Source organism: Orbicella faveolata, unplaced genomic scaffold, assembly GCF_042242905.1.
Source record: "Orbicella faveolata isolate gen_17 unplaced genomic scaffold, um_ofav_v1 contig_46, whole genome shotgun sequence".
Taxonomy (NCBI): domain Eukaryota; kingdom Metazoa; phylum Cnidaria; class Anthozoa; order Scleractinia; family Merulinidae; genus Orbicella; species Orbicella faveolata.
Genome location: NW_028301576.1, coordinates 14652025 through 14663925, shown reverse-complemented (window position 1 = coordinate 14663925; position 11901 = coordinate 14652025). Strand labels below are relative to the sequence as shown.

General features: G+C 38.6%; 2 protein-coding genes across 3 annotated transcripts; one reads left to right on the top strand and one right to left on the bottom strand.

Annotated features, from left to right (window-relative positions):
• Positions 1–2928: 2928 nt before the first annotated feature.
• LOC110054745 (melatonin receptor type 1A-like) lies at positions 2929–7922 on the top strand. 2 transcript variants are annotated; one of them, XM_020761101.2, is made up of 2 exons: positions 2929–3092; positions 4767–7922. In XM_020761101.2, the coding sequence occupies exon 2, from the start codon at positions 4836–4838 to the stop codon at positions 5865–5867; it is 1032 nt and encodes a 343-aa protein (XP_020616760.2). In that variant the 5' UTR covers positions 2929–3092; positions 4767–4835; the 3' UTR covers positions 5868–7922. The 2 variants fall into 2 exon arrangements, with proteins under 2 accessions (XP_020616760.2, XP_089134276.1); XM_089278150.1 differs by lacking the exon at positions 2929–3092 and adding an exon at positions 3444–3531.
• Positions 7849–11142, bottom strand: LOC110054748 (follicle-stimulating hormone receptor-like). The gene is made up of 2 exons (XM_089278149.1): positions 10647–11142; positions 7849–9863 (listed from the first exon to the last, which is right to left on the bottom strand). The coding sequence occupies exons 1-2, from the start codon at positions 10745–10747 to the stop codon at positions 8501–8503; spliced, it is 1464 nt and encodes a 487-aa protein (XP_089134275.1). The 5' UTR covers positions 10748–11142; the 3' UTR covers positions 7849–8500.
• Between the last annotated feature and the right edge of the window lie 759 nt (positions 11143–11901).

The window sequence follows — 11901 nt, the reverse complement described above, 5'->3', positions numbered from 1 at the left end:
TCAGTTAAACACTTTCCTCTTTACTTTGGTAACGACTTCCGCTTCTGTTTTCGGTAAGTCAGTCGTCAGTAACAGTTCTTTTCAGAACGTCTCTCGCCTGCACCATCATGCTAGACGAATTAAGCTAATTAAATTCGTTCAAGAGGCAGAGCGACGAAATTGCTTAGGTCTGATTCTCACTAAGCACACTAGACCGCTGACTAGTGTAGATTCTAGCCCTGTCTAGTATCTCGCAAATTTGGGACTGATGTTGATATGTTTCTGCTTAATGTTGTTTTCATTTGATGTAAGCACATAACTTTATTGTCCGCTAATGTTATCCGCTCACCATTTCAGACGCATTAAGACGAAATCCGATAGGAAACCGAGCAATTTCAGTTTTAAGTGGACAAAAACTCTGTACCAGATTAATTTTAGTAAATTACGGTCCTTTTTGCATTTTCTAAGAGCTAAGGATGTAAATAATTGCCTGAAATAACACCGAAAACAATTTCCCATGGAAACTCGAGGAAATAAGTTTTAAAGCTCAGAGAAATTGAGCGAACAGGTAAAATTTCATCATGATTGTCATTTCAGCAGTACCTTCAAGTGTTTCATACGAACGCCAAAATTTGTTTTCGACATTTGGTGTTGTTAGAAACGATTTCTTTTGAGAAGATAATTAAAACAGTCGCACAGACATTTGCAATACGATGTAAATAATCTCGGTACAAAGTTCTTCTCCACTCGTTACTCGAACCTCTGGTAGATTCCCTCTTAATTTATTCCTAATTCCTTGAGCTACGTTGTTTTGGTTGATCACGTTTCCCTGTTTGTTTCATAAGTCTAAGGCTTAAGGTTCGCAAGAGCCGTCAAAATGTCGAAATCCTTCAACAAAAATAACAAAACTAACTGTCTTGTCTCAATACAATATTGAGACAATTTATTTAGCATAGTTTAATTATTTTCTGTGACTACATGTATATTGATATCACCAGAAAAGGATGACATGTCATGTCTTTCTAATAGCTAGTCGCGGTTTGGCTTTGATCGATGAAGTCGGTTTATATTTAGACGAATGATGAGGTCACATCAAACCTCTCCGGGGACGCCTTTTCCCCTCATCTCTGTAGAACTGTCATTCGCCGATGAGGTTCTCCACGTTAATCAGCTTTGATTCTTTTTACTATCCTCAGCTGAACGCTTGCGGCTTGCGATAGTTAAAATAATAGCAGTAAGGCGGCTTCAATGTCCACGAGCAGATGGTATTTGTCTTTGCCCCGTTGTTCCCAATTACCCTGCAATACGCTGAAGATTGATTGGTGGCTAGAGCACTGAACGGCTGAATCTGGCAACTTCGGTTGCAAGGAAGCAATAGATCTATAAACAAATGCCGCCCTGCGAGCGTTAATTTTTGTGCTCTCGCGACGACTTTTGAAAATTGCAGTTTTTTTTATTTAAACTAAATAGCTAGGTTTAATAGCGTCTACCAATTAACGTTCCTGAAAGTGGAACGTTTGGTTCTTTAACTTCTTGTGTCAATACCTAGTCATTTAATGCTGCTTTGTCCCTATGTTAATGGAAAAGAGCTTTTATGTCGCCATAAAAGCTATTGAGCAGTCGTTTCGTGTGGTACTAGAAGCATCACGTGTACTTGAACTAATGAATCTAATTATTTATTATACATTATGCGACAGAGGACTATTCCCTCCGTGATTATTGCCCTTTTGCAACATCGACATTATCATTTTTACTAGTAATACTATTTGGAGGTAGTGAAGTGCTACTCAGGGAGTGACCCGATTACGAACGTTAGAAGTATCAAGAAATTCGAAACCATTACAAGTTTCGGAACTATTGGGATCTCGGATTTCTTTAACGAATGGCGGGTAGAATTTGTTGTCAATTCAAAGTGATTTATACTGTAGCTCATATTTTTATGAAAATACCATTCTTTATGGTGCCACGTAGGCTTTAAAATTCGAAGGAAACTGAATCTTCTAAATCAAGTTATCATCAACAGAGACAACAACGCACAATAATCTCCTCATATATGACGTCACAAGATCACAAAAGGGGCCCATTCCCACCTCAGTCATTTCTAGGCTGTTGTCGTACTTTCATTAGAAATTATCAGTGCCCAAAATGTCAGAGAATCGCTGAAGATTGGTTTCCAATGAATGAGAATTGTCGAGACTGAGATAACATAAACAATTTGTAGAATTTTCACAGGCGAAGTTTTGGGCTTTTGCGCTCTTGGGTTACGTGCGATCTAGTCTCCTGCGGCGCGGCATGTAAAAGAAAACCATCCAACACCCCTGTCAAAAGAAATGACCAATGGCCCACACTCGATATGCAACCAAGGCTTTGTGCCAAACTTCTATATTTGGTCTTATTTATTTGCATGAATTCTTTTGGAGGAATTACTAGACAAAGAAATTTTAGAAAATTTAGAATTTGGAATTTTTCTTGCCTTTTTTTTTTTGTATCAAGTCGTTTATGGGACTTACCAGACAAAGCAATCTTAGAAAATTTGCAAACTTAGTATATTGAGCACGGACCAAAAATGGGCTATTAGAATGACAGACTCTGGCTGGTTGGAACAAAATGTTATGATTAATTGCCGCATGCCGCTTCCTACCGTAAAATTTATTGCACAATTATTTCTACATTTTTACTGGGGCAAACGCAAATCGCTATCACGTTTTTCCAGTTTTTCAGGCAGGGAAATGTTGTTAATTGTCATTCAATTGATTGGAACATTTTAGCGTACAAAAAAACTATCTACACTCCAGTCATAACTTCCATAACTTAGAGATTCGTGGTTTGAATAAAGATGAAGGCCTTTATTTTGACATATTGTACCAACAAAAACTGACATTAAGTTATCGTTTGCTGAGACTTCCGCCCTTTTTAAGAATTGCAAAACCATTACCACTATAAATGAAGTTCGTTAGCCATAAATACGAAGAGTGCGTTTAGTCTGAGTATCAGAAAGGCCTGATACTTGGGTTACCGTATTTATTGAAGGCTCACATCGCTTCCAATATTTGTGGAGCACGCTCTGGAGGAATTTCTTGGGCGGTATACACCTTACAATGATAAACTAACGGGTAAGTACAAAGTAAACGATCGAGAAACAAGAAAAAGCCGAGCTGGCCAATAAACATTGTGCTTTTTAAAGCTCAAACAAGAGAATTATAGAGAAGTGTTTTTTTGCGATGGAGAGAGCATCTATTACGGATTAGTAGACAAAAATCTGTTCTAAGTAAGTCTTAGGTTTTCGGGAACGTGGTGAAATTTAATTAAACACCGGAACTATGAAAGTCCTAAATTGCGTAGGATGTGTGGTCTTGAATGTCGGAGATTGTTTACCTTTGAAAGCTTTAAATCTTTGAATTGTGGCATTCGATTCCGCTAAGGCTTAATTATTCGCAGATGACCGACAAATACCATAATTGTTGCTCTGTTTGTTTGCACTTTGCAATCCTGAAAGAGGAACTAACCTCCTGCGGAATACTTTTGGAAAAGAAAATTTTTTGACCGCTTCAGGTAATCAAATGGAATAATTTTAAATGTTTTTTAAATTAGAACAAGAGCTTATCAACGCTTTAGAACAGAATTGCTGTTCAATTCACAGGGGCGAGCGAGCTGCTTTTAGAAACCTATTTAGGTGTGGGTAGCTAGTAATATGCATCGTGCAAGGCGTCACGCCCAGGAGCCTAATTCAAAAAATCTTGCTTGATTTCAGAATAGCCACATGGCAGTATACTATTTAGAAATTTTCGACTTTATGTGTGCATTTGTAGCGTGAAGTTAGATGTCTTCATCTAGGGAGGGAATCAACTCGATCCGCAAAGGGAAATCCTGGTATATAACGAAATCGGAGACGTTTCCTCTAAGCTATTGTTTAGTAAAAATCAACAAAATATGCATGTTGCCTGTCGTCTCTACTTTACTAGGCAGGATAGAAGGCACGTTAAAAATTCAAAAACTTAGGGATTCCAATCTCGGTCGTTTTGATAGACACTTCGAGGAACTAGGTAAAATCTTTTAATAATTGATCTCCATTTGTTTTATAAACACAATTTGAAAATCATTCAGCAAATGTAAATTCCATGGTTGTTTTTAAATCAACTTGTTTATCCAATGCCACTATCATTCAAGATAGGCATCTTGTCCTTTTCAGTAGTTGTCTTAACTGTGTAAACAAGGTATATCCCAAGTTACGGATTCGGAATTCATGTTTTCTAAATCACGGCGCTTTCTGTTGTTTCATGATTAGTGCTTTTCTGTTCAATATATTTACTTCCAGGATTTTATTCAGGCCATAATAATTTCTGACGAGGTCGATAAAACGTAAGAAAGTCATCAATTTTGGAGGTAACACCTTCAATCTTAAATTTAGATGAATACACCTTTAAATCTTGGAGTGTTCTTGTACAACATTTGGCAATCTTAGAGCAAACATCTTGCATTTCTGAATTTTCTGGTTTTCTATGCATAAATGTGTTTTGTCGTATTTCTATGGAGACATTTCTAAGATACTTTGGTATCTGAATCTGATATCGCGCATTATAATTAAAAACTTTCAGTATGAACCGCATTTCTTGGATAAATCATCTGGCTTTATCTTTTGTCATCACTATTAAACTTTGAAAAGTGAAAAACGCAATGTAATCTGAAAAATGCGAATAATCATATCACTTAATTACACTCTATTTTCTTGGGCTACAAATTTCAATGCAAAGCAAAATATCGATACACTTTCTTTTTTTTTCTGACAGCTGGGTGTATTTCTGCCAGCACGTAAAAGGAGACGCACTTTTTGGCTTGGTTGGAGGTAAAGACGAAGAATGCTGCCTCTTGTCGTAGTTGAGTCAACATTATCTGGAGTGATCCTCGTTTTTTCTTTCATTGGCAACTTCCTCATAATTGTGCTTGTGTTTAAGAAGCCTCGGTTGGATACAACGACCAGCATTTATATCACTTCTTTGGCTGTAACGGACTTTTTGAATGCTTGTATACCTGGTCCACTCTTCTTGGCAGCTCTAATTACGCAGAAGATGCCCTACAATTCTATGGTGTGTAATATTGACGGATTCTTTATACATTTCCTGACACTCGTCTCAACGTCTACAATGGCTTTGATAGCCATCAGTCGATACTACTGTACCTTAAAGCCAAGCCGTTACAAAATAGTGTTCAGTATTCGTCGTTCTGCATGTTACCTCGTCAGTTTATGGACCTTTGTTGCCTTGTTTACGTGGATTCCTGTGATCGGTGGATGGGCAGAAATGGGATTCAACCCCTTAATGGCCTGTTGCAATTGGCGTTTTTCCCACAAAACTATGGAGATGACATTTACTTTTTTAGTTGTTATCATCTTCATAATTGGCAGTTTTCTGATTATTGCAGTCAGTTACTACCATGTATCAAAGTGCATTCGACAACACAACAATCAAGTTGCATCACATCAAGGCCTCAGTGTGCAGGAAATTAATGTGACAAAGACATTCTTTACTCTGGTCTTGTCATTTGTGGTTATGTGGCTGCCCACATTTACTGCCGTCTTTCTTTTCCGCGTTGCTTTAAGGGAGACTTATCCACGCCTTGTTGGTCTTGCTGTGCCGTTTTTCTTACAGGCAAATAGTGCAGTAAATCCTTGGATTTATGGCGTTATGAATCCCTCTTTCAGGAAGAAGTTAGCACAGCTTGTAAAGAGGTCGAGTGGAAATCAAGTTCATTGTGCGTCAAGAGATCGTCCGACTACTCATATAGAGATATCTAGATTGGATACCTGCCACCGGGAAAATCGTTCCATTGAGCAGTTTTCCCCGCTACAGCGCGCCCATTCATTGGCTAGTTCACGGTCACATGACATCTAACAATGAAACTGTTTACCGCCAAATGCCATGAGCGAGCAACATTGCGAAAACTATGACGTCAAACGAGAAACCGTTCACTGTTACCCGCGAAATGTTGACCGCTGTTGCACGTGATCAGAGCTTGCAGTTGAAGGTGGCCTGATGTTGTCGCTGGAATCTCAGCGCGTTTTTCCACCGGTGTGACCTCGAATCTCAATGTTTCCCTCGACTTCGTATCGGGAAACATTGGGATTCTTGGGAAACAAAATTCACTGTTCCCCTCGGGACCAGTCATTAAGTGTTAATTATATGGCCGTGTCTCGCAAGGACTGGGAACTGCCAAATTCCCGAATTAGATTGGCTGAAATCGATATTGAAAGTGGTCTAGATTTTTCCATCTAGACCGGCATCTAGACAGATTACATTTTGCGGGGAAAAAGTTGCAAACTAAAATACAAACATATTGACTATTTTCCTCTAAATGGAAGTGCCAAAAAGCCCGATGAGAAAAAAGAGTAAGGAAGACGAGCAAACTTTGGCAGATTTAAGTTCAGCTAATCGCCGTTTGCAAGAAAAATGTCAGCTAGTACAAACCAGTTATATTAAACGAATTAAATTTTTCTTGTTTGCCATATGATAGCCATGTTATTAACCAAGCTTAGTTGGTCTGTATGGGAGAATCTTGACATCGATCGTGTACACAGACGTCAGTTTCTGGAATCTCAGTGCGTTCGGTTTGTGCTCACGACTTCTATCAAGATTCTCCCATACAGGCCTCCTGCTCGGTTAATAAGAGCTAATTATTTATGAGTAGAATTCCTCTATAGTATTAATGAAAATGGTAATAAGCTGAGCCTTCGAACACTGTAAGCCATTATAATTCACCAGTAATTTTTTTCTGATTTTTATTTAAATTGATCACATGACGCGATAGTGTCCACCGGCGGAGAGACACTATTTGCCCATCGTGCGCGTCCGAGGAAAATACCCGGATGGATAGCTTTGGATAGTACTCGTCTGAGAAGCTTTTTCTGTAAACAAGTGGGCTGACAGGAAAAAAAAATGAAAGACAGAATTGGTCTGCTTTTTGTCTTAAATTTTACATTGCTTATGTTTTGTGCAGTTTTAGAATATTAAAAATTCGTAACTGAAGGGCAAAAAATTTAAGCGGAAAACCTCCGCGAAAAGCTATGAAACTGAATCAAAATTTACGCTAATCCTGGATCAGCTTAAGCGGGCTTTAAACAACCCGCAAAATGCACATACACATGCAAAATCGTTTCATTCTTGTGCATTCTCTTGCAATACACCCACAGTTTAAGATCATTGATAATATCCTCTGTTTCATCACAAATTTACTTCGCAAAAACATTAAAGCTTTACCGGGGGTCTCAATGGGGTGGTAGCTTTTACGGCTGAGGGTTAATGTTTTGGCTTTTGTGCGACCACTGATTAAATTAAAGACGAAAGACGCTAAATTGTAAACTTAACAGTGGCATGACAGAGAAGTCATGTTAATCATTTCACAAGTGAGGCGCAAAGAGAAAAATCTGAGTCCACGACCGGGTCCGAGGCCATGACTTTCAAACCTCGGGCGCACGCCTCCTATCCGCTCGATAGCGGAGAGACCAATGGTGAGCAAGGCCACTTTTATTTATTTTTTCTTCACTGAAACGTGTCCTGCAAACTGCTGGGATCAACTAAAACCGGTAGTGACATGTATCACAAAGTCTGTTTGCGCTATCCGCCTTAACCTTGGGAATCGGCAGAGAACCAAACCTTAGCTTTCAGCCTTACGTTACTCTTCCATGTTGTTGTTGTATACAAATCCTTCGTTAGACACTTGTGGTTGTCTTTTAGAGACGACCTCGGTAAATTTAGAACTTTTGCTGAAAACTATGTTAAAAAGTTATAAGGATTCCACAAAAAAAGAAAAAAAAAGGCAGTTCCGAGGCGGAAGTAAGTTATTTAGTTTATTGTTATTTACAAACCCACAAAGAACGGCCTTTGGTATAATTTTATTATAGCGATACTACTCATCCTTTATGTGCAATGCAATAAAAGTCAAGATGTTTACATTTCGTATTCTCTCTTCCACCCTCGCTACAAAGTGACTCTTGCGTGTTTTAGCTTATTTTTTTTAAAAGACTAAGCAACATCTATTTTCATCCATATAACAAGTATATAACATCTCTTTACAATAACAATAGATGGCCAAGAAGAATAGTGAGGTGTATTAAGAAAAGTCAGAAATAACGTTATACGAATAATGCAGCGCGTTAATCACTGCCACTTTCATTAAAGTAAAGCTCTGAAAGTAGCAACCCTCGTTACTTTCGGATTTAACAGTCTTTAACCATTGATACTTTGGGAGAGTCGGAAATTTCAGGGCGCGGTGCAACTTTCGGGTAAATTATACGTGTGCCGTATCTGCGTCGATTCATCTACACGAAATAATGTAATATTTTTAAATAAACGTCAAAAGATAACAAGTCTAAAACTTGTGACAGAACAGAGTAACAAATTAGTTTCGAATAAAGGTTATTCACTTTCAAACATAAGATCAGATTGGTACGTTTAAAGCTTCTTGTATCAGCTTTTTTCAACATGAGGTCGATACTTTTGGGAGATCGTTACTTTGGCTTAACGCTATTTCACAATTGTGTTGAGCAATTTTGCGACTTTTGGCACTTATCACTCTTGTGACGTGTATCTTCACGATCCATCAGTCTATTCCTTCCTCTTCGTTTGCTAAACCATTTCCAGCTCTTCTTCAATGCCTTTCCAAAATTATCATTATTGCAGCCGTACAATATGGGATTTAACAAGGCATTAGTCGACATGCAGATGACTTTTGTAGAGGTTACCACAATAAACCTCGATTTTTCAGAGAAGCCTCCCATTTCCCCTGTTGCTATAGCAACATGCGATAAACACATCGGTACTGCCATAAACAATAGGTTACTCCCAACTAACAGAAAAATCCTTCGAGCCAGTTTTGCTTCCCTCTTGATGCCAAATTGGCTGCCAGACTTGCGTACCACCACAAAGATATGGATGTAAAGCGGAATGGTTGGTAAATAACCTATTGCACTTATAATAATTGATGTTATGGTGTACGCAAGATATTTCTTTTCCAAGACACTCTGAATCGAAAGACAGATGTAAGTTTCATAACCTTTGGTGCTATAGATATTGGTTTCAACAACTGACCACCCCGCCATTGACAATGCAATTAGCCAAGTAAACAATAAGCAGTAATACGCGTGCTTGACACGCAGCCGGATGTGAAGTTTCATGCAAAAGACAACAGCCAAATACCGTTCAATTGTTACCGCAAGGGATATCAATACCATGGACGACACTGAAAGCGTGGCTATAAATCCTAGTGATGGGCATATGGAGACACGCTTACTCTCAATTTCATTCACTGGTACAATCTGGTATACGGTTGCTATAGCGACTGCGTAAACGCTACTTATAACACCACTTGCACACATGCTGGAGACTAATAGTAAGGAGGTGTTTGATCTTAAATTCTTGTTAATTATTATGACGGCAAGAACAATCAGGTTAAGAAAAAAAGCAAATATTCCAATGGGGAAGGCAGAAATTAAGATACTTCTTCCTACTTCTAAACAAATGTTTTGCGTCTCCACGCGACCAATGGCTTTGAGGCAACGAGTCTCTTGAACAATGCACTTTGGGAAGAAATGGTGCTTTGTTAACTTTTGATTCTTTTTGCTGAAAATGTACTTGTGTTTGATGCAGCCCTTTTGTATGATAGCTCCTTCGTTTCCCTCAGAAATTTCACTTACATCATAGGTTCGATCAAGACGGCAAACTGGGCAGTTCGCACTTATTGATGCACCTTTAATTACCCGAAGAGATTTATGGCTCAGGATGTTTTCAGTCATCGTCCAGTTGGTATTTCCTGTGATATCCAGAGTGGTTAAGGATGGCATTTGATGAATGATGTCGCCCTTCCACTCTTGGAGCTTATTATCCCCAATGTCCCTGCAAATAGTGAAAAACATTATCTTTATTTTGTGCCGTTGTGGGGAAGTAGTTGATCTGGTGTTCTTGGTCTCACTTGCAGCATTGCACATAAAGATACTATTTATTCCCTTTAAAGATAGACGTGGTAGCTATGAAATATGTTTAGTTGAAGAAAATACTTATCTCAATATCTACAAGCATGGTTGCGTACTATTTAGTAATACGTACAAACCACGTACAAACCACGTAATACAATGATTCAAGGGACCGCGAACGAAAATGGTGCTGGTGTACGTAGGATCTGTGAAAGATCTGATCAGCCAAAAATAGAAACATAACAATGAAGCAAGGGTGATATTCTGGATTCTGTCTATTGTCGGGGGTCAGGCGTTTTGCATGTGCCATTGGCCAATCCGCAAACGTTTGGATTTGAGTTTCATCTGAGACCATTACCATGTGCATTTAGTAGACGATCGGTCAACCAGCCGGTTGCTTTACTTTTTGTTCCTACACCATGCTGACGAGCCCAACCAGGTCGAAACAGCTGTCCACGGTTGCAATTCTTGGCTTTCAGTTTGGACTCTATCACGTCATTGTCCCGTTTTAAGCTTTCTATGTAGTTATCAGCCTTGATTCATTGTTATGAACATACCATGAACTGCATGTGTCCTATTTTCCTGTCTTAATTTTTAATAAAAATCTATCGATCCCTTTTCATATAGGTCTAGACTAACTGTACAGTGTCTATTCTAATACGTCATACTACAAAATGAGTCTCGATCAAAAACAGTCTTCACTGACAGTTCGGAAAGTTGAAGCAGACTGTTAAAAGACTGATTTGAGATGTACCGAAGATTGTTTCCCCTCAGAGATCTAAAAGTAAGAAAACGTGTCACTATCATTTCGAAAAGTAAATGAAGAGAACTAAAACTATAAGAAATGATAATAGCACCATTTACCAAATCTCTAGGTCTATACTTACAATATAGCCAGGTTACTGAAGTTGATAAATGCGTTTTCTGGCAAGCTAGGGCTGATAATACCGGTAATAATTCTAAAAAGGAGAATAAACATTAAATACAAGCTTTTTTCAGCGTGGCATAGATCAAAATTACTAAATAGAAAATAAAATAAATTAGATACGATAATAATAATATAATAATATTATAATTATGAGATAAACTTCTCTCCGACACTTGACGCCTTGAAGGAGCAGAGACAGAATTTGTGGCACTTAACAAGTACTCGATGAAATTGAGGGCGAATAAGTAAAAAAAAAAAAAAAAAAAAAAAATAAACGAAACTCACTTGTGAGGTGAAGTTTGATTTCAATCAAACAACTTCACCTTACAGGTACGTTTCGTTAAATTTCTGAATTCCACGTCATCATTAGTAAGTAAGTAACAACTTTATTTTTCGAGGGTAGCACATGACAATTAAAAAATGATAAACCAGTGGCCCTCGACCATTGGTCATTGGTCGTTTAGAGGCACGTGAGAACTTTAAGCCTGTGAAACTAGGAGCCACAACTAAGGAGATAACAGTCAGTTGACAAACTGGAAATAATTAGTTGTATGGGAACCTCTCAAGGTAAGTAACAAGAACTCAAGGTTTACAAAACTTTAAAAGTTCGTTTCGAAATTTCTCTTTGCTGCCAACAGGTACGTTGTAGAATTTCTGGAAGGTATCAGAATTCTCCATTTTCGGCCCAATGTAGAGATCAAAAGTTCATGTCTCTGAGGACGTAGATAAGTATCTTTAATTCCAACGTGAAGTCGTTTCTGCTTTATGGATCCGAGACCTGGAGACTATCAAAGAAGATCATCGCCCAATTCCAAACCTTCACCAATCGAACGCTCCGGTATATCTTAGGGGTGCGGGCCAGAAGATCTCCAATGAGGAGTTGTGGCAGCCCACCAAGCAGGAGAGGATTGCTGTTGCCATGCGAAGACGGAAATAGAAATGAATCTGCCACACTCTGAGCAAACATCACCTAGGAGGAAAGACTATACAGCAGAGGCATGAGGATTTGGGAATGTCGTGGAATCAAGTGAAA

Excerpts from the sequence above, each read along its gene's own strand:
- LOC110054745 (XM_020761101.2), top strand. The coding sequence starts at position 4,836 with ATGCTGCCTCTTGTCGTAGTTGAGTCAACATTATCTGGAGTGATCCTC.
- LOC110054748 (XM_089278149.1), bottom strand. The coding sequence starts at position 10,747 with ATGATAGTGACACGTTTTCTTACTTTTAGATCTCTGAGGGGAAACAAT. Across the intron at positions 9,864-10,646 it reads CTGCTTCAACTTTCCGAACT|GGACATTGGGGATAATAAGC; the intron begins GTCAGTGAAGAC and ends CACTATTTGCAG.